Source organism: Anser anser (genome assembly GCF_964211835.1).
Source record: "Anser anser genome assembly, chromosome: 10".
In the NCBI taxonomy this organism is placed as follows: Eukaryota; Metazoa; Chordata; class Aves; order Anseriformes; family Anatidae; genus Anser; species Anser anser.
Window position 1 is genome coordinate 20151021 of NC_139730.1, and position 26169 is coordinate 20177189.

At 36.5% G+C, this 26169-nt stretch overlaps 2 protein-coding genes and 1 long non-coding RNA gene across 18 annotated transcripts in view; 2 read left to right on the plus strand and 1 right to left on the minus strand.

Annotated features, from left to right (window-relative positions):
• Window positions 1-18483, plus strand: part of MYO5C (myosin VC) — a 37015-nt gene extending 18532 nt beyond the window's left edge. For 2 of the 3 annotated variants that reach the window (XM_083850033.1, XM_083850034.1), the window contains exons 21-41: window positions 192-338; window positions 974-1138; window positions 1360-1453; window positions 2061-2124; window positions 3291-3471; window positions 4059-4152; window positions 4978-5041; window positions 5155-5235; window positions 5611-5791; window positions 6923-7016; window positions 7791-7842; window positions 8065-8230; window positions 8501-8588; window positions 9312-9410; window positions 10124-10278; window positions 11437-11526; window positions 12798-12948; window positions 13372-13654; window positions 14582-14756; window positions 15269-15349; window positions 15608-18483. In XM_083850033.1, coding sequence (XP_083706159.1) covers window positions 192-338; window positions 974-1138; window positions 1360-1453; window positions 2061-2124; window positions 3291-3471; window positions 4059-4152; window positions 4978-5041; window positions 5155-5235; window positions 5611-5791; window positions 6923-7016; window positions 7791-7842; window positions 8065-8230; window positions 8501-8588; window positions 9312-9410; window positions 10124-10278; window positions 11437-11526; window positions 12798-12948; window positions 13372-13654; window positions 14582-14756; window positions 15269-15349; window positions 15608-15760 — 2658 coding nt within the window. In that variant the 3' untranslated portion in view covers window positions 15761-18483. Of the gene's footprint in view, window positions 1-191; window positions 339-973; window positions 1139-1359; window positions 1454-2060; window positions 2125-3290; window positions 3472-4058; window positions 4153-4977; window positions 5042-5154; window positions 5236-5610; window positions 5792-6922; window positions 7017-7790; window positions 7843-8064; window positions 8231-8500; window positions 8589-9311; window positions 9411-10123; window positions 10279-11436; window positions 11527-12797; window positions 12949-13371; window positions 13655-14581; window positions 14757-15268; window positions 15350-15607 lie in introns of those variants that run through there. The other variant, XM_083850035.1, reaches the window with a different exon arrangement.
• LOC310904849 lies at window positions 114-26046 on the minus strand. 11 transcript variants are annotated; one of them, XR_014588627.1, is made up of 10 exons: window positions 25497-25684; window positions 24377-24513; window positions 23274-23477; window positions 17897-18007; window positions 8218-8264; window positions 6826-7001; window positions 5828-5958; window positions 5123-5279; window positions 713-828; window positions 114-314 (listed from the first exon to the last, which is right to left on the minus strand). It is a non-coding gene; the product is annotated as an uncharacterized lncRNA (long non-coding RNA). The 11 variants fall into 11 exon arrangements; XR_014588623.1 differs by lacking the exons at window positions 17897-18007; window positions 25497-25684 and adding an exon at window positions 25944-26046; XR_014588624.1 differs by lacking the exons at window positions 17897-18007; window positions 25497-25684 and adding an exon at window positions 25944-26044 and having other exon boundaries at window positions 24377-24573.
• GNB5 (G protein subunit beta 5) overlaps window positions 18627-26169 on the plus strand; it is a 32482-nt gene continuing 24939 nt past the window's right edge. For 3 of the 4 annotated variants that reach the window (XR_014588619.1, XR_014588620.1, XM_083850048.1), the window contains exon 1: window positions 25443-25576. Coding sequence is in view for 2 of the 4 variants with exons in the window: in XM_083850048.1 (XP_083706174.1) it covers window positions 25465-25576 (112 nt within the window). In the remaining 2 variants the exon portion in view is untranslated. Of the gene's footprint in view, window positions 21063-25442; window positions 25577-26169 lie in introns of those variants that run through there. The other variant, XM_083850050.1, reaches the window with a different exon arrangement.

Genomic DNA, 26169 nt, shown 5'->3' on the forward strand with positions numbered 1-26169 from the left:
GATATAATCTCTGAACTACTAAGAGTTCTTAAGAACTGAGAGTCTGGTTTCTGTGTGTGCAGTCTGAGTATTTTAGTGTTTTGATACCTCTCACAGAAGCATAGAAATGTATATAGATTCACAGAACACTTTACTTGATGCTGATTGAGCCACGGATAATTACAGACATATGTTAATGTTTTATTTTAAAGATGCTTGAAGAACACAAGGCTGTGATCCTTCAGAAATATGCCCGTGCATGGCTTGCCAGGCGCAGATTTCAGAATATTCGGCGGTTTGTATCAAATATCCAGCTTTCATACAGAGTTCAGCGACTACAGAAAAAGATAGAAGAACAGGTGAGGAACACCAGTCAGTTTATGATTTGTACTGTCTATTTGTCATATCTATTTGTTGACTAGAGACCTCTGTGAATTATGATATCCATAGTTTTCTTTACAAGACATGGAAATACAGTGGGAATATTATAAGGGATATAATCTCTTATTATCTAATAATATCATATATTATTTTTAATTATAATCTTGTAATTATGATTAAATATTATGATCTAATAACTGCTCTGGATCAATATATTTAATAACTTTGGAGAATCCTGTGTTATGTTTCTTTCATAGCTTATTTTTGAGTCAAACCAGTCCAATTATCTTTAAGATAGTAGCTTTAATCTAGTTGGTGGAAACAATCTGTGTTTGAAACAATCAGAATTGACCTGGAATCATGAGCAGAAATAGGCCAGATGCTTCCTGCATAGCTGAGGAGAGGCAAAGCATAGATTGTACTGCCAACGAGTTGCTTGAAAGTAATTCTCTTGGGCCATGAAGAGTTCTACACAAAAAGAAGTTTGATTATTGAAGTACAGAGCTGATTTTTGGCAGTAATATTTTAGGGGAATATACTAAGAGACAATGCTATTAAACAGTTTCAAGTGTGATTTCTTTTGTTTTATTTTAACCTGTCTTGTTCAACGTAGAGTAGAGAAAATCATGGCTTGTTGGAACGATTGACCAATCTGGCTTCAACTCATATGAATGACTTGGATACAATTCAGAAACTTGAATTAGAGCTTGAAAAGTTAACTGCTCAAAAGAGAACATATGAAGAGAAAGGGAAAAAATATAAAGAGGACAGTGAACAGGTACATTTTCCTTACTTTTTTTTAGTGCTTATATTTTAGTTGGAAAATTTTTCATTGCTGGATTTATCAAATGCATGATTCTGAGTGTTGCTAAGTTCCATTTTTGTGGGGTGTTGAGGAGGGATGAGGTCCATATATACTTGTTATAAAGGTAAGATGTTCTGTGACCTATTTTTTCTTCTTTCTTAATTCTATCTTTTGCTTACTTTTTGTGTGTACAGAAAATCTTCAAACTTGAAAATCAGAATAAAGAATTACGAGAACAGAAAGAGACCTTAGAAATAAAGCTCCAAGAAAAAACTGAGGAAATGAAAGGTACAATAATTAACAGGAGGTTTAAAGGAGCGGGTGAAAGTTGTAAAGTCAGTTTTACAGCAAATGTAAATGACTTTTGGTCTAATAAATATATATATATATATATATATAAATGCTGAATTTACAGAAAATTGAAAGTTGGCTCTAATCTTCTCTTCTTTGAAGCTACATTAGAATGTGTAGTGCAAATGCTTTTAGTATAATAATTAAATTAAATTTGTTCTTTGAGTAGTAAAAGCTCTGCTCTTACTGCATTTCCTATCCTGGAGATAGCATGTGCATTCCTTCAAAGTGTCTCTTTGTCCTTCATTCCTTTAATATAGTGTTTTTAAGAATTTAGCTTTGAAGGATTCAAGCAATACATGAAATTAAGTAAACTTTAGAGGAATAAAATTTTGGTGCTTCAGAACTGTTTTATTCTGTAGCATTATTCTGTAGCATTATATCAAGTTTACTATGATAATTCTTGACATTTTAGATAATTTCAGCTTAAAATATATTAAAGATTGCTTATTAAAACAAAAAACTTCTCATTGTGATAACACTGTTTTAATAAATGCACTTAATTGCCTGAAGGTCTTTGAAATACTGCAATATTTTTTGACAGAGAAAATGGATGGCCTCACGAAGCAACTCTTCGATGATATACAAAAAGAAGAAAGTCAGAGAATGTATGGAATCTGAATTCAATTTTTTTGAAACAACATCCATTTTTTCTCTTTCTCTGCCTTTCTTTTTCCTGCTTTAAATATAATCACATCACTTACGAATCTGTTAGTATTCTTGAACAGTAATGCTAGTACTGAAGTTCTTTATGTACTTAGTTGAAGAAGAGCACATGATTGTGGGTCAGTCACATGCAGTTTCCTGCCTTCATGTATCTTCAAAAATTAAAAGGAGCCCTTGATAATGATGGTGTTTTTGGATATCCTCAGTATTCAGATAGATTTAGAAAGGCAGCTGATGGCCATACCAGTCAGATTTCCTGTGAAGTAATTGTTAAACAACAGAACTGAAAGATTCAGTGTAAAGGAAAGGCAGGGGTTGTATATATTTTAGGTTAAAAATATAGGGGAAAAACTTTTTTCCCCTTTGCTATACTCTTTTCAGGTTTAAAAATATTTTTAGCAATGTATGTTTGTTGCTTTGCAGCATGCCATTCTCAGATCAAAAAATTATTACTGTTTTTATGGAAGAGTTTTACAATAACTCTTTACCAATATATGACAGAGAACTATAGGTACCAAAGAAATGCTGTCCTCTGAAATTTGAAGAGTGCACTGAATCGGTTCCTGAGGCTTGGAAGCTGTGTTCTGCTTCAGTTCAGTCTGATTTCAGTTACAAAAGACGTCAGAGTATAATAAGAGAACTTTTTTGCTGTTTTTTCTGCTTTCCCCATTAACAGTATTATGTTGGAAGCCAGTCCATTCCAGCAGGTGCCAGCAAAAATGCCAAGATTCTTCCATTGTGTTACTGAGAAGGACATGGGGCTTTCTGCTGCTATGTCCTTCTTCAGTGTACCTATGTAAATGTAGCAGAGAGTTGCTCAAGTAGGCAAAGAGTTAGAGAATTAGCCTTTAAGTGGAAAAGTTCAGTTCTGTCTTGAATACAGTCCCAATACCTGAATAGAATGTAGGAAAATCCAGGGACATTCTTATCACATTATCATTCATTTTGTAGGTTCATTCTAAGGATGTAGGGTAGCATTTTCAAGCAATTACAATTCATTTAAGCTTTCTTGACTGAATTATGCCCTTCAAATTAAAAGCAAAACACAGTCCCCTCTTTCACTTCTAAGTGCAGGAAAAGAAAAACATCCTTTCATTGTCTTGTTTAGGGTACTTGAAAAAAAAATCCAAAATCAGAAACAAGATTATGAAAAGGAGATCGAATTGCTCAAGGGAGAAATTAAGGTTCTCAAAGAAGAAAAATCTCAGCTACAGCAACAAATTCAGCAAGAAATTATCATTCAGGATGGCCTGAAAATAGAAGTAGGGCAACTTACAAAACAAGCACAGGTAAAGTATGACTCAATGAATTTTAAAGTCTTTGCTGGATAAAGCAAGTAGACAATGTAGATGTCTTATTTATAGATTATCTTCATTGTTTGTCCTCAAGAACATTTTGGAACAAATAGTAATTAATAAGACGTATATTATAAATAACTGTTGTATTGTTTTCATGTAGTATTCAATACAAGTTATTGCTCACAAAAAGAAGTGCATGTTTTCAAGAGTATGACTAATTGTGCATGAATATAGATTTTAATGTGTGGATCTTTTTTTCTTCCTTTTCCCAAAAAGGGATTTGTTTCTCAGGTTTGTTTTTCATAAATGTAATTTCTAATCTGACTGTGAAAATACAGTTTTTGTGTGAAGTCACATTTTTTTCCTATGAGTCAATTCCATGACACAAATACATACTTTTTCACTACATCATGTTATTGTTCTGCTCTGCTGCCTAAGAAACAGACACTTTAAACAACACATTTTAAGCCTTCTAGCATATGAACTTGTTAATATTAATAATTATCTTTATGATTTAACTGATACTTAGCCCTTGTCATTCATTTTCTGTCTCATTCTGTAATTCATGTCTGATTAAGAAAATACCTGAGTTGCAAAAGGAAATTGAACTGCTGCAGACACAAAAATTGGATGTTGAAAAGCAGGCCCAGTCACAGAAGCGGGAAATGAGGGGTAAGCTAGACATCAGATAATTCAGGGAACTTCCCAAGCATGATGTGAACCAAGACAGTTTAAATTGATTTTTTTTTTTTTGTTTGCTAGTATTGACAAAATAATAATAATTAAAAAAAAAATCTCTTTCTCATTCCAGAGTGATTTCATTCAATTCACAGCTTTACTTGCATGGGGTAAAACAAAAACCATGTGAGCTTTATGAAGTGATCATTGAGTACCAAGAAACTCTGATTTCAAATTTTTCTTCTTTTTGTTTAAAAATCAATACTAGTAGTTTAAACTTTACTTAGAATTTTAAAAGTATCTCATAGTGACCCAAGAATATGCAAATATGCTTTATTTGCCCTTCATTCAGCCTTTTGTTAGGCTCAGGTCTCATAACTGTCTCATACACTTAAATAACTTGCTGAACTGGGGTCTCTGAGAAAAGGTACTAATAAGAGCACTGCTGTTGTGCACTTTGTGCAATGCTAAGAATGTGTCTTACAGGGCAAACCTGTATCTGCAGCATTTAACGTAGTAGGCTAGAACAAGAAGACAATCTGTATAACTGCAGCAGTTGTCTAGATTTAGAACAGAAAGATGGAACTTTACAGTGAAAGTTTGATGTGTTTTAAAAAAACAAACAAAAAACAATGCTAGTAGTGTACCTTAGTACACTTATATACCTCATCATATTCTGGTAGTAATTAAGATATATTTACTTAGTACCAGGAAAGAACCTTACAGATTCAGGAAGAGGTTGGTTTGATTTTTATAATGATAACTTAATTGGAAATATGAGAAGGAAATTATTCATATGAAAAACTTTATTTTTCCCAGAAAAGATGTCAGAAGTTACAAAACAGCTTCTGGAAAGTTATGATTTTGAAGATGTAAGAAGCAGGTAATTTTGTTCTGAGGTCTCTTTTTAAAAAAAAAAAAAATATATATATATATATATATATAAGGAATGCATTTTGTTTACCTGGACACTAACGATACTGCCTTGTATTCTAGACTGTCTAGGGAGGATTTGGAACACTTAAATGAGGATGGAGAATTGTGGTTTGCTTATGAGGGCTTGAAAAAAGCTACGAGGTTAGTCCAGTTCTTCAATGTTTTTCATAACTCCACGCTGTGATCTAGAAGATAAGCAGATCAGTGAGTAACTTATTTGGCAGTGTGATACTGAACACCTGTTTAATAAATTAACAAACACTATGTTATATGATTGACTGAGTAGCTTTAACTCACTTTTTACTAATTTACTATGTTGGTGAAATGTGTGCATGTTTTCAGTCTGGGAAATGTTTCCTTAGAGGTGTTGCGCATACCTTCAAACTCTTTTAATGCCCAGGTGATGCAATGACATATTTGCATGTAGAACACTTTTTTCACTTTGTATGAAACTTGACCCATTGCATTGAGGTCATTACCACATCAGCAATTTTCCCTTTTTTTTTTTTTAAATAGAGTATTGGAAAGTCACTTCCAGTCTCAGAAAGAAACCTATGAAAAGGAGATTGAAGGTTTGAATTTCAAAGTTGAACATCTTAGCCAAGATATTAATCATCTACAAAAATTATTTCGAGAGGAAAATGACATAAATGATGGTATTCGACTCGAAGTTAGCAGGCTAACTTCAGAAAACATGGTAAGATCAAAGTGTAGTAAAGCCAAAGTATTTTACTGTTACTTAGCAGTTCAATCGAAAAGAGTTTGTGTCACAAAGCCCTCACAATCTTGAAGTCATGTCCTTGAATTCACGAGGTTCAAACAGTTATGGCCATCTAAGATTGCACATCCATACAGGCTTTTTCCCTGCATGGAAGGATAACATGTTAGAATGCAGCTAAAGTTATTGTCTAAGTGTACAGCATGTTGGGGCAGCCTCAAAAAGGCCTTTTTTTCCTACCCCTCCCCCCCCCCCTTTTTTTTTACATAAACCTGATTAGGTGATTCTAATCGCAGATTGGCAAAATACTGTTTTACAAACTCTGACTTGGTCAACCCACAACCAGCTTCAGATTTTTATTGTACTTGAGGCATTCAAATTTAGAATTTAGTTATGTTTTTCTCCCCCTGTAGTCAAAGGGTAGAAACTAGCATCTTTTGATCTGAAGCCTCTTTAAAGCTGTCTGTGTCTCTCAGTTTGAAAAGTTCTGTGATTTGGTTGTCAATTAAAAAACAGGTGTCTGAGGGGTTAGATTTATGCAGTTTTGAGGTACTCTCCACTAGGGGGCAGCTAACCATATAAAGTCGCTAATACATTGCAGGCAGGACTTGAAAATTTTAACTGGTTATTAGTACTGTGTAAAAACCTATCTAACATCAAGTGCTATTATACTAGAAGACCATATATACTGTATCACTTTTCCTGCTAAGTGAAGTATAGCTCCAGAAATATTTTCAAAACAAACTTCATAAAATTGAAAACACAACAAAAAGTAACTTATAACGTTATTTCTTAAAAATGACAACATACTGATCTTTTTCCAAAGTTAATCAAACTAGGAAAGTTAATTGTGTAATTTCCGTTAAACTACAGAATATAAGAATAGTATTACTGGGTCAGTCCAAATATTTAGTTAGCTCCCTAATTTTTTAAGAGTGGCTGGCAACAGATGCCTCCAGAAAAGTTATGCAAGTCAGGCAAGTACTCTCCCACAGTGTCTTCCCAGTCTTTACCTATTTGCAGCTGAAGGTCTTCTGATGTCATAGGTACCATTACAGATGTTTCAAAATGAACATGCTGAAATACGCAAATGTCCTTTTTCTCTAAAAGGTGATTCCAGATCTTAAACAGCAAGTTTCTGAACTTGAAAATCAAAAATTAGATCTTGAAAACCGTCTCCAAGAACAGACTGTAAAGTTGAAAGGTAAAATACCATTGTGGTCAGCAGTCTTATAGTTGAGAGGTACATAGTGAATTTCCTAGACTTGAATGTGTAAAAGCTGAAGCAGCATTACTTCATTGCCTGATTACTTACTTAAGTGCCAGTGAAATGTAAAAAACACCGTGAAAGAAGTGTTGTATAGTTTATAGCTCTGTTATTAAACAAAAATATATGCAAATATTTGCACTTTCATTTTTGAACTTTTTTAATGTCATTTAGTTCTGTGGTTTGGATGTATGCAAGTGTACTCAGCAGGGCTAAGAATATATGAAACGAAGTATGCTCTTTGGAAACAGTCTAAAAGTAAAGATGATTTGGAAGTTAAGTTGTACTCCATAAGGTGAAATTCAGAGGGTGTTGAAAAATTCAGAGTAGGAGACAGGGAAATGTTCATGTTAAATTTGCTTGTTTGAAAGTACTTCTCTATTTAGGAAAGCGTAAGTTGCTGTGGGTTCTGTATCTCTAAGTGTAATGTATTCCTTGGCAACTTATTTTTTAAAAATTTACAATTTGTTTGACCGTCAACTGCAAGAAGATAATTATGTCAAAATTCCCTATCACATATAATCTTCTGTGTGGAATACTCAAATATTTCTCTGCATTATGTGATTATATTCAATTTTGTTATTAAAAAAAATTATGAGTGTAAGAAAAGATTTTACTAAGTACTAGTACAGAACAGTAAGTAAATGTGATCTTGTTTTTCTTGTGTTTGGTGTTTTGTTGCTAATTATTACTGGAAAAAAAAAATGAAAGAGATGTCTAATCAGCTGCATCATGAGCCAGAAGGGGACAGAACACTAAGGAGGTACATAGATTTATGTTTCCTTTTTTTTTTTTTTTTTTTAAATAATTTAAGATATGTAAGTGTTATAGGCTGGGCGTGACAATCACTTAAAATCGAAGTACCACATCCAAAATAAGATTCACCTTGCAGCCTTGAATACAGCTCATAGGTAATGGGCAAGTATGATATGACTGTGCTTTAACAGAAGAACAGTAAAAGACAAAGCTTCCTGTCTGTTTCTAGAACAAATGAGGCACAGAATGAAATAAACATAAAAGCCAAAGAGAGATTGAATGTCATAACCCAAGAAATTGAAGGGCTGAGCAACGGTTTGAAGCAAGATGAAATCCATGATGAAGTAAAAAGCAAGATAAAGCAAGAAACGACTCGACTTACTGTGGAAAACATGGTGAGGAAATGAAATCCTCATTAAGAAACTGTACCTGAAATGCAAGATAAAAAGAAAGAAATCATGATTCTATGGTATGGGCAGCATGTTTTCTCAGTTCATTGGGGAGAAAAAAGGTAGAAAAGTTTCATTTTTCTTCCACCGAATATAAGTAAAAATACATTGTAATGGTTTTAATTGTGGCAATAGCATGTAGCTAAAAAAGAAAAGAAAAAAAAAAGCATTTCTTTATTGTGATTTCTTTGAACTCACTGACTTTGATTATTACAGGATCTTGAAGAAAAACTAGACATGAAAGATAGAATAATAAAAAAATTGGAAGATCAGATCAAAACTCTTACCAAGACTATTGAAAAAGGTAAAATATTGTGTGATTATTATTATTAGTAGTAGTAGCTTTGGATGTTCAGCGTGTGTTGTAGAGGAGGTAGATTTACAAAACTGAAAAAAAAAAAAAAAAGTAGGGCTTTGGGGTGGAGTTAGAAATTTAAAACCTCAGGAAAAAGTGCCAGGGAACCATCAACAGAAATTTTATAAAAGCCCCTTCCTGTATTTTTTTCCAGCTAAATAATAGGCACGTATGAGGCCTAGAGTATATGATAAAGTTTAATTCAGAGGCATCAGGTTCTGTCAACAAAAATTAATACATATCCTCACACAAGCTGTCTCTGAGACAACAGAATGTTAGTTTTGCATCAGACGGGTATCTCCTCACATAGGTCTTCAGATGGCAAATGGTTACTGATATGAGGTTAGTTTGTACAAAATTCTTACATAGCCAAGTAATTCTTCACTGTAGAATGCACTTCAAACGGATGCAGAAGTAACTAAAGTAGAGATGTGCCACTGCTATTTATTTGCCTTATTCGTGTAAGTAATTCCACTGAATCCAGTGAAACTATTCACATGAATAATATGAATGTTATTTAACTCAATGCTTGGAACTGTAAGCTAAAAACATTAATGTGAACAGAGCCTGTGCTCTATTAAAGAGAAACTGCTTTTCTCCAGTAGTTTGTTCTAACATATGAATGACGACTTAGTCATTTATCTGCAGTTAACAGTGCTTTATGTTTGACAGTTAATGAAGTTCACGTGCCAACTTTGTCCAAGGAGTACATTGGAATGATGGAGTACAAAAAAGAGGATGAAGAAAGGATTGTTCAAAATCTGATCCTTGGTATTTTAGTAACACTTCACTTAAGTAACATTTTATCAGTAGTCAGTGATTGTCAGTGTAGAAAAATACAACAAAAACTAGAAGATGTACTCATTTATGTTCAAAGTTGGCTTTATCCCTCTCTCTTACTACTATAACCACTTGGGGATGCTACATTGCTCTTTTTCTACTGCCAGTCATTTCAAATACAAAGAGCTTTATCTGTGTTGCAATCATTTGTCTGACTCAAATTATTCTATCATCTTCCTTAGTATCTGTTCATTTATAAAGCTATGAATCTCAGGAGCAATCTAGGGACTTGAGTTTACTTTCTTTCTAGTCATACAGGAAGTAATTTACTTTATTCCTCGTCATCCTAGTCATCATTCTGATCTTTAAGGTCCCTTCCAACCCAATCCATTCTGTGATCTACTAAGTTTTGTAAGTCATTGGGCATATATCCACGTGTGATGTATTAATCTCATCTGTCCTGTCTGTATCATTCCTTTCACTGAAGGGAACTTTACTTTCATATTTCTCTTGTAGGGGAATTCTGCCCTTTTTCTGAGTTACTTCACAATATCAGTCTTACTGACAAACCAGATTTTTGCATTAGTTTGCAGTTAATAGTAAACTCAACAATGTTTCCATGCAATTCAGCTTGTCTTTTTCAGAATGACAATTTAAATCTTTTTATTTTTATATAATAATCGTGATCACTCTCCTCTATGCAGATTTAAAGCCACGTGGAGTTGTAGTTAATACGATACCTGGCCTTCCAGCTCACATCCTATTCATGTGTGTGAGGTATGCAGATTATCTGAATGATGCTGACATGCTGAAATCTTTCATAAATGTAACCATTGATGGCATCAAACAAGTTGTTAAGGTAGGAATTATGTTTGGCTGTATTGTACTTTTTGATTTTTATGTAAGGTTTATGAGATGCATGCACAATACCTGAGAAATGCTGACACCTTCATTTGCTAGTATTTCTATAATTAATAACTATTATTAGTGACACTCTTTTTTTCCTGTTAGTAGTAGTATGCATATAAAGTCTCCAGGTAAGGTTCCACTGTGCTGAACACAGTAACACATACTGACAGAGATTATCTTTATCTGAAAAACTTGTTGGCAAAACCATTTTAAGTATTTTACATCTAAAAATGAGTAGCTAATTAGGTTTTAAGTGCAACTGTGCTTTCAGCACAGGTAAAAGTTGGATGGACAGAAATGAAGGTTAGTATATTTGTCAGTAGACAGGTATCTTTTTTTTTTTTGTATTTGTAAAATCAGAAGGTTTTGTACTTCTGTTCTACTAGAGTAATGTTTTCTTGACATGTTATTTGGTACTTCAGCATTAGTGCCTGAATGATTAAGGTTACTTTGCCAGCCAGTTTACAAAACCAAGATATAAATAAGAATCATTCGTCTGTCTCATCTACATTAAAAATTCCGCTATTTGAATGCTTTATTGTGGATTTAGAATGTAGTAAAACACCAGGCATGCTTTGTAACACAGGTAGGAATGGACCATGGCTTATGCAGTTGAATTTGTTATGTAAAGAATGCCTGTGGTTGGTTCACACGCGCACACACAAAATTATACAGCAGTTTATCGATAAGAAAATGCTTGTACATATTAGGCTAACAAAAAGAAAATGTGTAGTTAGAATTGTGTTTATATGTAGTTCAGTTTCATTTCTATATACAGGCATTGTTCACGCTTTTGCAGGAAGGCCTCCAGTACACTATCTCACTACACATAGAAATGTGTAAAACTACTTCAGACTAATGTATTTAGCGTCTCTCATATAAGAATTAACCAATGTTTAACAAATAAAAGAGGGGTCTTTTTTTCTGTATATACGTTAACCTAAAAAAAAAAAATGATTAGTACAGTTAGCATGTTACAGGTGCTATTATGTTCCTTCTGCCTTAGATGCGTGCTATTATGCCAACTCTAGTAGTCTTAAGTTTCATCTTTGAAATTAAGTTAACGTAGTAAGACAATGTCGTCATAAGATTGCTCTGTCATTTTCAGGAAAATTCAGAAAATTTTGAGATGTTGTCCTTTTGGCTTTCCAATACATACTATTTTCTTAACTGTTTGAAGCAATACAGTGGGGAAGAGGTAAGAGTGATTTCATCAAGTCATTTCATTACTTTACTTTTTTCAGACTTTAATTCAATAAGTAAAATAAACAGAGATAATCAATAGATTCACCAGGTCATCACTGTTCCTTCAGGATATTTTGATATTTGTAATATTGCAATATTTGTATTGCTTTGCAGTGGTGATATATCTTACACAAATAATAAGACAGTATAGAATTACCTGATCAAGTGAAGCCAAAAAAACATAAAAGTGCTGAAGTCAGTTAATTTCCTAACATGGAAACTGTTATGTAAATGGAACTCTATACATGAGTTTAATGTGAGCTGGACTTCAGATGTCCAGCTGCATATATATAAAAGGGTTTAGTTGCTTTATAATTGTGACCACTTCAAACACTTGCTGCTACCAATATGAGATTATTGAAGAAATTCTCTGGAAAGGAGCAATATAATAAAGACCTCTTTTTTTTCCCTGTATTTAACTTGCTTGTTTAAACTAAATTTTATCCAGTGATTCAAAATTGTTTTAAATTGCAAACTCTTACTATATTTTACTGCTAGGTTTTATTAATTTACATAGGTTGAAGCAAAATTGCACAGGCACATCAGGATTAAAGCCAATAGGTGCCTTGGAATCACAGTAACTGTGTACTAGCTAAACAACAGTGCTCCCTCTTGTGGCTATATCCATAAAATCTAAAGAGCAATGAAGAATTGAAAACATTTAAATTTAATAAATAACAATCTTTTGTCATTTAATCCCAACAGTAGGGTGTGGTCTGAATCCAGAATTTAGTGTGTTGATCTGTGTTTGTAGTGAACACTCAAGACTTCACACAAGTTAGGATTCAGCCTAGATTTCTTGAAACAGAATTTTCCTGATGAAAAGTCCAAAAATGAGATCCCTTTGCAGTAATAAAACATAATTATCATTTTTAATCACTTTGCAAATGGAATTTAAACAACTGGTTTTTGTTTTTTAATTAAATAGTTTGATTTCTGTTTATGTGATCTAGGAATTGCTGCAAAGTCCAATGAAATCTAGGCATGCCTTTCCTTTGGCTTTAGTATGCTTTTGGAACAGAGTAAGCATGAACGTTAAGTGGAACAATAAGTGCAAGAAGCCCAGAGCTAGATGCATCCATTGAAGTTAGCAGTTGCTTTCACTCATTCTGAGACCATTTTGGCCAGAGACAGAATGGATTACTCTAATACATACATTGGAATATAATACCAATTTATAATGTTATGTGATTTCTGATAATTATATCTACAACTTAATTGTAGGAATTTATGAAGTCTAACACCCCACGTCAGAATAAGAACTGTTTGAAGCATTTTGATCTGTCAGAATATAGACAAATTCTTAGTGATTTGGCCATTCGTATCTATCACCAGTTCATTGTTGTAATGGAGAACAACATTCAACCCATGATCGGTAAGACAGCAAAACTCCAAACACAGTTAAATCTAGCTTGTGAAGTACATGAATAAAGATTATACATGGAGGGAAGGGATGGGACAGACTTCTTTCTTTCTTTCATTTATACGTGTGTACCTGCATGTGTGTTTCTGCACATATAAATTCCACTGTTACATCCCCACAGGGCTTGGAGAGACTTTTTCCTCTGAACAATTTCCTTGTGTGGTATAATGCTTTGAAACAGACCAGCCTTCTGCAGAACAAATAGGCTTTTCAAATTTTTTGTGCTCCAGAGTCCTTTGTCAGTGTTTTATTTTTCTTCTATCATTTAAATTTTAAAATATCCTAAAGTTATATTTAGTTTAAGAACTAAGTTAATGTAACTGAAAGGAGCCTTAGGAGTGTTAGTCTTACCAGTTGTTTTTTATTGTATTTCAGTACCAGGCATGCTGGAATATGAAAGTCTCCAAGGAATTTCTGGCTTGAAACCTACAGGGTTCCGTAAACGTTCTTCCAGTATAGACGACACAGATACCTACACAATGACCTCTATCCTGCAACAACTCAGCTATTTTTATAGTACTATGTGCCAGAATGGCTTGGACTCTGAGCTTCTAAAGCAAGCAGTGAAGCAGCTTTTCTTTCTGATTGGAGCTGTCACCCTCAATAGTCTCTTCCTCCGCAAGGACATGTGCTCTTGTAGAAAAGGAATGCAGATAAGGTAAAGCCAGTAAACTTTCAGCAAGCAGTTGATTGAGAATGAATTTTTAACATTTTTATGTAACCTAGTCCTGTATTATTAAGTCATTAGATTATTATGTGACCATTCACATTCAAGCAGTCAATTGGTTTTTGTTTTGTTTTGTTTGTTTGTTTTTGGTTTGGTTTGGTTTTTTAACTTTTTGAAAAAAAATAGATCTTTGCCTTTTAAGCTAAGCTTTCTCAACCTAAAACAATACGAATCATGCTATCCATGGAAATGTTGATGTAGGAAAAGACAGAGAAAATGACACTCTAAAGCTCAAAGTTGGTCCTATGTTCAGTATTCTTCTTATGCTTGTGGGCTCATGATGATGAATAGTATTTTTAATTCTAAACAGGTACAGTGTCCCCTGTCTGGCAAATAGACAAAAGCAGACTTGATTTTTTCGTGCTCTGCAGTGAGAAAAGCACTGAGACAGAGCCATTAAGGGTTCTCAAAAGTTAGAAAAGAAAGCTTTAGGTCTTCAGTTATAACTCTGATTTGTAATGTGCAAAGATTGTTCTAACCTGTATAAGCTCCGTTGTAAATTAGTATTTTAAAGATATACAGTGCTATAATATAATTGCCAATGCCAGTATGTATTGGTATTTTTCTGTAACAAACGGCTAAACTAATAATTTGCTTTCTGTTGTCCAAGCTTTAAGAAATAATAAAAAATAAATTAATCCCCTGTATATTTTATTTTTTTTAACTTAAAAATCAGCAGGCTGTTAATTATCTGATTTTTATGATCTACAGGTATGTTTTGTTGTGTGTTTTTTTTTAACTTTAACTGTATGAATATGAATATTGCATTAGAGAAACAAAGATTTTAGAAGTCTTTAATATAGCTTGATTGGTAGAGGGAGCCTGACATTTCTGTTGTTTGTTCATGGTTTAACCCAGATGTAATATCAGCTATTTGGAAGAATGGCTTAAAGACAAGAATCTTCAAAGCAGTAATGCCAAAGAAACTTTAGAGCCTCTAGCTCAAGCAGCATGGCTCCTTCAGGTCAAAAAGATCACAGATGACGATGCCAAAGAAATATGTGAACACTGCACATCTCTTTCTACTGTGCAGGTAATGAACCATTTGTTTTATTCTGGCACCGACTGCAGAATCTTGCCTATCTAAAATACTTTGTTGCGAAGAGCTATTGGCCTTTCATTTGATAAAAGTAGCATTCCTCATCATTCCACATCACCACTTGTTATATTGGATTTTTTTAACCCCATATTCCTGATTGTTAGCGTTTTAATGGCTTCTGTGAGGAATATCTGTCTGCCTTGTTCCATCTCATCTTTTATTCCACAACGAATTTTTGTTTTATTTTGTCAGAGGCTTTTTTTGTTGTTTCCTTTAATCAGTTTAGCTTTCTCTACATCTTCTTGATCCTGCTGACATCCTTGGAAATGATTCACAGCAGTCATCATCTATGTAACAAATCATCAGGTTACCAGTCAAAATTATCTCTCTATTGTAAAATCCCTACTGAAACTTCAATTAAATACCAATAAAGATGGTATTTAATTCTTCTTTTCATCTGCTTGCTTCTTGTGACATACTAAAATAGTCTTTTGTAATTTGAGCAGATAGTTAAGATCCTCAACTCATACACTCCAATAGATGATTTTGAGAAAAGAGTGGCTCCATCATTTGTTCGTAAAGTACAGGTAAGAGCTACAACTACTCCCTCTCAAATTAAAGTTAGAAGTGCTTCATACGCACTAGTTTTGATGCTATGTATTTATACTTGACCCCTACGTCAAATTATGACTAAGTTGCTCATCTTCTACACATTTGGAGTTGATCAAGAGAAGTCTCCTTTATATTACCTGAAAGGGAAATGTGCAATGAGAAGTAAACAATGTTAATGTTTTGGGTTTTATTTGTAATACAGTATTTTCTTACCCTTTCTGGTATGATTTCAGGCTATGCTAAACAATCGGGAGGACGTTCCACAGTTGATGCTCGATACCAAATATCTATTTCAAGTGACGTTTCCTTTTACTCCCTCTCCACATGCCTTGGAAATGATACAAGTCCCCAGCAGCTTCAAACTTGGCTTTCTCACAAGGGTTTAATAAAACTAATGCACTGGTATTTTCTCAGAGACTAAATAAAGACAGGCAGACTTTCATGGTTCATTTCTCCAGCTGGTGGATGGCACGGTAGCTTGCAGTGAATTAAGCTGTTAAAACCTTGTTCTAAAGTCAAGACTTAAAAAGTAGGAATAATTTCAGCTTGCAATTTCTTTCTCTGTTTTCTTACTGTACTTCATTCTTCATTATAGTCCTACAATGATGACATTATCAGCTAGACATAAAGCTGACTACAGTTTCTTACACCACACTTGATGAGGAGACAAGTTTGCATTGGTTCTTTGTCAGTAACCCTAAAGCATGAGTCATAGGGGAAAACTACCATGGGATAAATGTTATTAATTTACAGTTTTCCTTGCCTTTGCTTTCTGTAACAAGAGATTTTTTTTCCAAGGTAATTATATTCATTGTCTTGGTATTCTGGATCTGTTTTACAGCAGCTTTCAGCCTTTTATGCTTTTTAGGCCTTTATTCATTCCATGAAATAAGTCTCCCGTAATAGTTCACAAGAAAACTATAGAAGGATGGAACGGAAGGTCCTCCCACAATTTTTATTTTATTTTATTAATACAAATAGCTACATTGAACCAGTCTAAGAGAATTGCTGTTGTAATAAACATATATTGTCTTTTGTAGGCATGCTGGCTTGGTTCACTCAGGCCGAATGCTTACATTACTGTTCAGGCACACCAGACAGCTCTTTAGCCGGGGGGGAATTTGGGTGCTTTTTTTTTTTTTTTTTGAAGGCAGATTTTAGTTTTGTTCTCTGCAATGACATGTCTGCATTTTCATATCAGTCATTAGCGTAGAAAAGTCAGACATAAAATTCCTATTGTGATCTAGGTTTAAATTACAAGCTTTTTTTTAAAAAAAAAAAAAGAAAGAAAAGAGTTCATCTCCTGTTTTGGGTCCATGCAATGTCTTTCAGAACATACACTGACTATGCACACGTACACATCTTTTTCCCTTTTTTTTTTTTGCTTGTTTCCCTCCCTCAATTCTGACATTGAGTAGGAGTGAATGCAGCTATTGTGATCTGGTCTTACTGATAAACCAAGCTTAATTCCTGGCATTGAAATTAAATAAATATATTTCATTTAAACTGCAGGATCCTTATAAGTAGTCCTCTTTTTGCGTTGTTCAGCCTTCTTCCTGCAGGCAGAATGCAAAGAATAACAGCTTTATTTAATACTAGACCCTGTCAGAACAACTGGAGAACCAGCATTCACCTTACTACAATCATGACAGTCATTAGAAATTCCTCAGTAAATTATGCTAGTTTTCTAGCTAGGTTATTAGATGTAATTATGAAAATTGAATGCTAAAGCTTTGAAATACTTCTAATTTCTAATTGTTTTAGTTAATTTAAACATTACAGGAAGAATCAATTTTTTTATTATTATTATTATTACATAGTGTTTAAAATCTGTAAATATAAAGAAGGACTGTTTTTTGCTATTTCCCGTCCTTGTTATTTACTGCGAACAGTGACATATTCATAGTACTATCCACAGAGATGCATGAAAAATATATGAAGGAATTTTTTTGTATTTTGTTCAGTAGCAATAAAAGTTGTACAAAATGTCACAGATGTATAGGTACATTAGTATTCTTATCTGTTAAATAAAAAGTAGCTTTTAAATCAATCTGTAGTGTTTCGAGTGATGGAATAATTATGATTTCAGTGAAGAATTATTTGAATATACATATGAATATATATTATTCATATATACACATTGTGTATATTCCTATCAGAATGGTTATGCTGCTGCTGGCTCCATGTGAATTTCTATAAATGTTTTAAAGCAAGCAAGTTTAGTTGCTATAAATTGTGTATAGCCTTTTTTACAGTTACTGGAGCTGCACGTCTGTTACCTGGTACGGTATGAGTAAAATCCCAATCCACTCTTAAATCTACATCCCACAGAAATATTGGAAGGTATGTATGTCTGTATGACAAAAATTTCTTGATAAAGGAAAATCGTTCTGACAATTTGGTGCCAAATTATTTTGAGAGGTTTGAAATATGCTGTTAGCGCTGTGTATGCAAAGAACAAAATATATTTTAAAATGAAGTTTAAAATAATCAGTATTTACTGTATGCTGTCAGAAACTTACTGTGCTTCTGTTGACGTTAATGCCTTTAAACAACATGTAGATACAAAACTTTGTCTGTTTTTATAATTCTTCAAAATGTAAGGAGCAGTATTAGTGATGAAGGGCAGATACCTGAAAGAGGCATTACTGAGGTTAACTTTCCTAGAATGATAGTAAAGGAGAAAGCTATTGCATTCAAATGGAAAAATACTGGATGATCCTTACTGCAGTGGGAAAGCACCGAAACTGCTTATGGAGAGGGTTTAGGCATGTGACTCCTGCAGTTTCTGGTAGCTGGACTCAACAGCAGAGGTGATAGCTTTCCCTCCTGTGTTTCCATAATATTTGGGTTAAAAATAAAAAATTAAAATTAGGATGGCTTTCTTCTACCCAAACCTGTGTTGGATTGAAATCTAATTTCCCTTTTTTTCTTCTCACGTTGCCTTACATTGTCTTGACTATTGAATGCAAACATCTAATGGCATGATGTCAGTGACTTCAGTGGAGTCACAGCAGATGTGACTTCAGCACTTTTAATGTTTTTCAGACGTGATTTCATAAATATCCCTGCAGCTAAAGAATCCAATAAAGCAGAAAATTTTAATGTTGTTGATTTCCGAGTTACTGTCTTAAAATGGGTGAACAATGAAAGTATATCCAAGGAAGAACAAGCATGGCAACCACTTGTATTAGACTTAGAATTTTCTTTAAGAATATGAAGTAGATTTAACATTGTCACTGTCGTTTGTCAGAATGTCAGTTTGATAGGTGGAAAAAGCAGTAGTCAGCCACCTTCCCAGTAGTATGCTTAACATTTGGAAACTATCCAAAAATTGCTGCAATATGAAATGAGAAGGCAAGGTCTATTTTGCCTAACACTGTATATTGTTTGTTCTGTATTCTAAGAGGGCAGTTAAAATAAAGCCTCTAAACCATAATCATCAGTATAGAACTGACCTGAGGTGATGCAACTAGAGAGGCTGAGCTTTAAATACCCTTTAAGTAGCCTTAATAATAGGGAGGTTGCCATTCTACATTAGCAGTTGCATACGGCTTATTTACTCGTCTTGAGAAACACTGGGTTATTGTTGTTTGAAAAGGTAGGCAATTTTGTATATTTACCAACAACCATTGTGCAGAATTTCTCTACAAGTGGCATATTTGTTAATGTTTCAGCATGCTGTCATTTTTATACTTCCACTGTATCTTTTTAAAAACCGAGTATGTTCAAAAATTCAGGCTACAGCACGGGAAGAAATCTTTTTAGATCTTTTGAGGTTAAACTCTTTGTAACAGTGATGGTTTTGTATTATATTTTAAAAAGATATAAAGTATCTCATGTATAATACTACTTTTAATTATTTGGAAGTTTTGCTGGCTTCTCTTGCAGTGAAATTTGTGTGTCGTAATCTCATCTAAAGTAAAGTACTGATATCAGGCATAATTCACCCTGTATGTTACTCCAGTGAATTCTCTTGCTTTATCTAAAATTAATTCTGCCCAAGGTATTTATTCAAAGCCTAATAGATCATTGTCTAAAGTCACTAGGTCTAATAATGATATTTTAACTAAGATGACATTTTTTTTCTGTGATATTTTCATTTTACACTACTTATGAAGTGGAAGTTTTCCTCCCAAAGTCTTGTTGGGGTAATGTCTTGAGACTTCATATCAAGTACATAAATCTATGTCACCTGAATTGCCCTCAGTGGGAATCTTGAATTCAAAGAATCTCTGAATAAGAATTTATTCAGTTGTTAAATATCGAGATTTAAGAATCTAGCACAGTTGATCCCTGCTGTTACAGTCACTTTAAAGCTATTAGATAGACTAGTACAGGGAAGCTCATTGAAAGGATAGTGGCTTGGTGTCTTGGGCTCACTGTTTGCAAAATAATGCATTAAAAACGTCAGGGCGTATTTGTTGTTTTTCAGCAAATGGGTTATAAACCCCGTTGACTGTGTATAGCTGGCTGAAAGCTCCATGCAAATTTATGATTAAAATGCTGTAGTTCATGTTAGGGCAGATTTCTTCTCACATATGTTGGGATGAAGTTATGCAGCTCCTTTAGACAACAGAAGAAACTTCTATTGACTTGGCAGGACAAGATTTCCAGGTTTATCATCTCATTTTTCAAGTTGTCCATGGAAAAATGTAAGAATAAGCAGCAAAATGGAGGTGCATAGAATAAACTTTGATTTGTTTTTTACAGAATGTCCAGCCAAATTCTGAAATCTGCATAGTTCATTCAATTTATTTTGCTCCATTTAAAATCTCCTTTACAATAGCTTCTTCTAACTCATAAACTCATTATTTATGTTTATGTCAAAACCTGTTAAACATCTAGATACTGTTAAAAGCTTACATTGAGAGAATGGGAAATACTACATTTTCCCTATGAAAAATGTAAGGAGAAAAATGGCATTATGATGGTATTGTTGTTTGTTATTCTGAATCTCAAAGAGTTTCTCATTCTCTATTGCTGATAGTGCTTTGATCCTAAAGAAACCTGGCTTGAGAACAAAAAGGGGGTTCATAATAACACAGCTTTCAGTGTGCTGAAGCATCACTTTCTGCTCAAGCAGCACATTGATCATAATATTTTTGAAACTGCTGACTGAATCCTAGGCCATCTTTCAGCTTTAAAAATAATACATAATATTGAATATTTAATAATAGAGTGAAAAAATAAATATTTGTGAGAAATCTGCACTGATCAGCTGCTATGCGTTTCTAGTTACTGTCTACTGGCATTAATTAAATGAAAATTAAAAATCTGCATTGTCATTAATCGATGTGCAATCAGTGAACATTATAACAAAATACATATTTTGCTTGTATTTTTCTTCATAGAAATACAATCTGCAGATCATACAACTGTCTTGCATATAGTGACAGTTCATGAAGCCTGAGAGATTAGTCACAGAGAGAGATTATCTAGTCTGTAGATGTCTATATACAGCCTAAGCTGCATTAGCTACCAGAGCAGTAGCAGGAAGCTTTGCACTGTACTGGAACACACTCTTTTTCTTCTCTCTTTCAGCTCTCCCATACTGCAAAGATGTGTGACCAGACCTTTTTAGCGGTTGTATTTGGTCCATGTGACAAGTGCTCCAAAGAGAAGCCCCTTAGGGCTGTTTACATCAAATCAGAACAGCTCAGCTACTGCTCACTATGTGTGGAAATGGTATGTTACTGATTTTATCAGCTGGAATGTGAAAAGCCTGCAAGAATAGGAGTTGGATATATTAATGGTCTGTTCTGTTGGATTTTTTCTGGACAGCAAATAAGCATTGCTAGGCCTGAAGGCTGGCTACTTCTAACCCAAATAAACACCTCTGCAGACACCTGATATTATTCCTTGAGCCTGGAACAGACATGGCCCCTGGGTTCAAGGATATGTTTTTTGATTCTTGATTGGAAAGTGGCCATGAGATTTTTACCCTAGGGCACTGCATTCCTTAGCTAAGCAAATGTTACGTGCCTGTCTAAACTCTGCTGTGAGGTATATGTGTGCAAGTCTGCTCAGCCTGTAATATTGAGTGTTGCCCATTACCTTTAACAGAACTTCCAAAAGAGACAAAACTACTGCAATGGACTGACTCAGCAGAGATGAGGGGAGTTGCAGTTCGTCTGATCTTTTTCAGCTTCTCTGAGACAGAACTGGAATGCTGTCCTCATGGCCTACATTTCATACTGAGACCAGGTTTTCTCATATGCTATGTGCAGTACTTTGGTGGGGGATCTGTCAGAGCTGGAGGTAGTTACAATGAGGATAAAGTGAGAAAAGAATAGTAGAGGCTCTTCTGTTACCATGTGTGTGTACCCCCACAGAAGGTGGTAATGGGGGAGATGAGCAAATGTGCTAGCCAGACCAGCAGGTCCTGTCATAATACCTGCATGAAGAAGGAACGATGTTGGAGGCATTGAGATCTTCAGTAATTACTGGTGAGGTGACAACCCACTCTCCTAGCAGGAAGCACTGTCCTGGCGCAGTCACAGGATTTTTTTAGATGAGATACAAAGCTAAGGTACCTATGTGGTTACTGAGGAGCTGGTCTCCAAAACTGCTTTTGCAAACTGAGGAATGTCGTTGTCCTGATTATACTCCAGCTTGGAGTTACTCTATTTCATGTTCCTGAACCATTGTGTAATATCATTTGGAGAAGACTTCCTTCACTGCTTCTTCCCCAGAACTGGTCACTACCGTAACTTGAATAGTGTCCAGTAGGTTGTTGTATTTAAATGTCAGATGAAATAATCTCTGCAGGAATACCAAAAGGTTTAACTAACTGTGTTTAGAAGACATTATAAGACAGATGAAAGAACTGATTTGGTGATTATAGATGCTGCAATGTGTACAGTTCACTGACCGACACAGCATAATCATGTCACATTGTTTAGGAGGAAATTTAGATGTAATGAATGTAAGACAAAAGACGGTACCTTCCTTATTTACTTGCTTCCCCTGACTTTGAAACCGCTGCTTTGTTCAGGTCCTTCTTGGCCAGCAGCCTATAAATAGCAATTTATCTAATAAATTTTTGTATGACTTGCTAAATGCACACTGAAGTTCAGGAAACTGGCTGTTTGTTACTTATAGTTCCTGCAACTTTCTCTTTATTATTTACACTATAGAAGTTAGCAGCTGTTTCTTTTGGTAGGAGTCTAAGTGGAAGCAGACTGAGACTTCAAAAAGAATTGCCTCAGTACCTAACAGCCTGTTAGGCTTTGTATTAGCGCTGCAGTAGGATCTTGGTCTTTTTGGTTGGTCTGACTTCAGCTTGCTTCTTCATATTTATTTTGTAAAAGAGAATTAAAAACAGCTAACTGGAACACAGAGAGCTCTTTGCAGTAGTAATGGAATGCATATAGATAGGAAAGTAGTATCCTTTACTTTTTGTTACTGATTTTTCAGAGCTGTGGTGGTGCTTTGGTTTAAATCAAAATGCATAATATGTCCTAGCCGCTCTTGTGCAGGTGTTTGTGTATGATTGTGCATAATGTGGTGTGCAATCAGCTGAGCCTTTTGCAACTTCCTGATTTGCACATGCATCTTTTAATTTCAGATGCAGATTGCACTCAGCTGCACAAATGCATTTTCATAACCCGTCTTTTTGATTTTCCTCCAAACAGTATCTGTTGAGGGATAACAGGAATTGCTGATTCCCATGTTGAGATCATCCTACTTCCCTTAGTTGCCTTTTGGGCTAAAACATCTTTTGCCTGTGGGGTTTTGTCCATTTTTGGAATTGGTGCTAATCAATAGAAATTCAATGTGCTTGCTTTTTAGTCTTCTCCAAAAAAGTATTAGTACATTAGTTTACAATTTAAAGAAAGATAAGTTGGTGAGTTAGTAAGAATGATTATATATATATATATATATTTAAATACCTACCTTTTGAGATGGTCAATGTGTGACACAGTCAGACTTTCCATTTTCCCCAGCGCGCAATAGTACCAGCTTTCTTGCATGTATTCCCATCACCACAATGCGGTGCGTTTGCCACACATGGAAGGTAGGTTTGCAATTGTGGTAATGACTGTTCTTGCCACAATTCTTGGTGATTGAATTCTTCTGTAGCAGCTCCACAGAGTAACGCTGTATAGAAAGCAGACTACTTTTAGAATGGTTACCTCAAAATAGCCTCAAAATATTTGAAGCCAAGGGTCATCATGCCTTTGATCCATAGGGAAGAGTCAGAGTCAAAATCTGTCTTAAAACAAACTGTCCTTGTTCTGGGCAACATGGAAGCTCACTGCCTCTGAGGACATAGTAGCCAGTTTGTAAGTGATCGGCTTTCTAGGGAATGCTGGTGATCAGTACAAAGTAACAGCAACACTTTCATGTACCAGTCATTACTGCACAATTAATGGATCATAACATTACAGAGTTCAGTTACTTACTACTCTTTTCCGCATACCATACCTCCTGTACAGGATGTTTTCACAGCCTTTTGGCCTGTGCTGATATGTTTTGAAACTCAGCTGAAATCAGAGCACAAACTAAGAGGACCTATATTTTGTCCACTGCTGCGGATTGAACTGCCATTTCAGGTTAAACATAGTAAATTCTAATATTGTGTTAACAAGGCATTTACTATGATAGGGTTTTTAGGTGATTGCTGGTTAAGTTTTGTTTTTATTTCTAATGAAAGCATATCCAGTAGTATGTGAACTCCACAGATTATACTGCCTCCTTTTTCTTTTATGATACTGAATGTAACTGGATCAAAGTAAGTCCACAGTTGCCTACATGGCCATCAGACTGGTAGGGTTGCTGCACCAGCTTCTGTGGACAGGGGGAAGACTGGAAATGCATTCACTGTATTTGACTCTCCAGACAAGTGGCCCAGCTCCTGTAAAACAGAGCTTGAGCATAAAGCCAGACCAAGGCCTGACTTCAGCCTGCAGATTTACAGTGAACAGCTCAACAGGTCTGCCCATGCATCCCGGTCAGACAGTGACACTGCTGCTAAGCCCGTGTGGGAAAGGACTTACTTTCTCTGAGGCTGTACTGTGTCCAGGATGTGCCCAGAGTCTAAACAACAGCTGCAAACACTTATTTTCTTATCTCCCTTTCTAATCTTGGAACATCTCCAGGTTGAACAATAGCCATTTGATTGTCTATTTTCTGGCTAAAGGGAGACAATGAGAGTCAATGTGAGCAAAGTTATTCCGTGTAGATCAAGGACAATCTGTGAAGAAAGAAGAGGACGTTTTCAAGGAACTCCCAGGGAACAAAAAGTTGCAAGGTTGTTTGCTGCTGTTCTTTCTCTGGAAACTGAGCCGCTCTGTGCACATTGCACACGTTCCCTCTCTGCCTGCAAGCAGAAGCTGCTGAGACAGGGAGCTGTTCTTTGCTGCCTTTGGAGTTTCGGAAATTGGTCCTTTTCAGTGGCTGGGAAGGCCCAAGTTTGCATATCGGTGTGCAGGATAAAGAGGGGGTTGGTTTAAGGTGGGAGGAAGGTAAAAATGAGGAATTTGAAGCATAATAAGGAGAGGGGTTCACATCGTAACATCCAGCCTGCTGGCACCTTGTGACTAAGTCTCCTAGTCCCCCCTGCCCCTAGGGCTGTAAGGGAATGATGGAGCTGAACTGGGCTTTGCAAATCCTTGACAGGATCTGTCTTCCCAGTCTGGCATTTTAAAATGCCACTGAGGTGACCGGTTAGGTTATTTTTTTAAATTTTTTTTTCTCCTCCTTCCGCAGGGGCTGCAAACTTCAGGTCCAAACAAGTTTGGGCACCTAGCAGAAACAGCCTTTTGGCATGCGTTTCTGGGCCGAGGAAGCCCCGGGGCTGCGCCAAGGGCTGGCGATGCCCAACAGCTCGCTCTCACCTGCTGCAGGCCGGCGGGGGCAGGAGGCCAGGCCGGGCTCAGCCTCCCGCCCGGCGGCCGGCGGGGCCGTGCCGGGGCTGCGGGCGCTGGGCTCGGCCGGTCCGCAGCAGGGCCGGGGAGGGGCCGGGAGCCGGGTTGCTGAGGCAGCGGGAGCCTCGGCAGCATCCCCGAGAGCCCGGCGAGCAAAAGAACTCCTCCCTCCCTCCCTCTCTCTCTCACCCGTCTCCCTCCCCGCTTCCCTCGCAAAGATGGCAACCGAGGGGCTGCACGAGAACGAGACCTTGGCGTCGCTGAAAACCGAGGCGGAGAGCCTGAAGGGCAAGCTGGAGGAGGAGCGGGCCAAGCTGCACGACGTGGAGCGTGAGCGGGGACCGGGGGGTGGCCGCGGGGGAAAGAGGCGGCGGGGGCCGCTGCCCCCGGGCCGGGCCGGCCTCCACCGGGCCTCCGGCGCCGCGGCCCCCGGGCTGGCCTCCGCGCCGGGCCCCGGGGAGGGAGGGAGGGAGGGAGGGGAAGGGGCCGCGGCATCCATCCCCCCGGCCGAGCCCAGGCCGGTTTGCGTCGTGCCGCTGCGCGCCTCGGAGGCACGAACCGAGCCTGAACGCAGCCTGGCGGAAGCTGTGCTCGATGCACCGAGGCCGGGATTTCGCCCCAGGTGAAAGGGGCTCGGAAGGGAACCCCGTCCCCCAAGCGGCTCCGTCGCCCCCGCTCCATGCCCCAGGGGAACAACCTGCGGCCACCCCCTGCTCCTGAGGTGCCGTGAGGCGGGGCTCCGAGCTGCTCCCTGGCCCCTGCGGCTGGAGGGCCACGGCTGTTGCAGGGGCAGGTCGCAGCCCTGCCGCTCCCCCTCCCACCTCTCAGGGAAAAATAAGCTCACCTTTTGCATGGTGTTTCCTAAACACGCCTGTTCTGACGTACAGAGATGCTATTTGTTTTGTTACATTTTTATGTAAAAT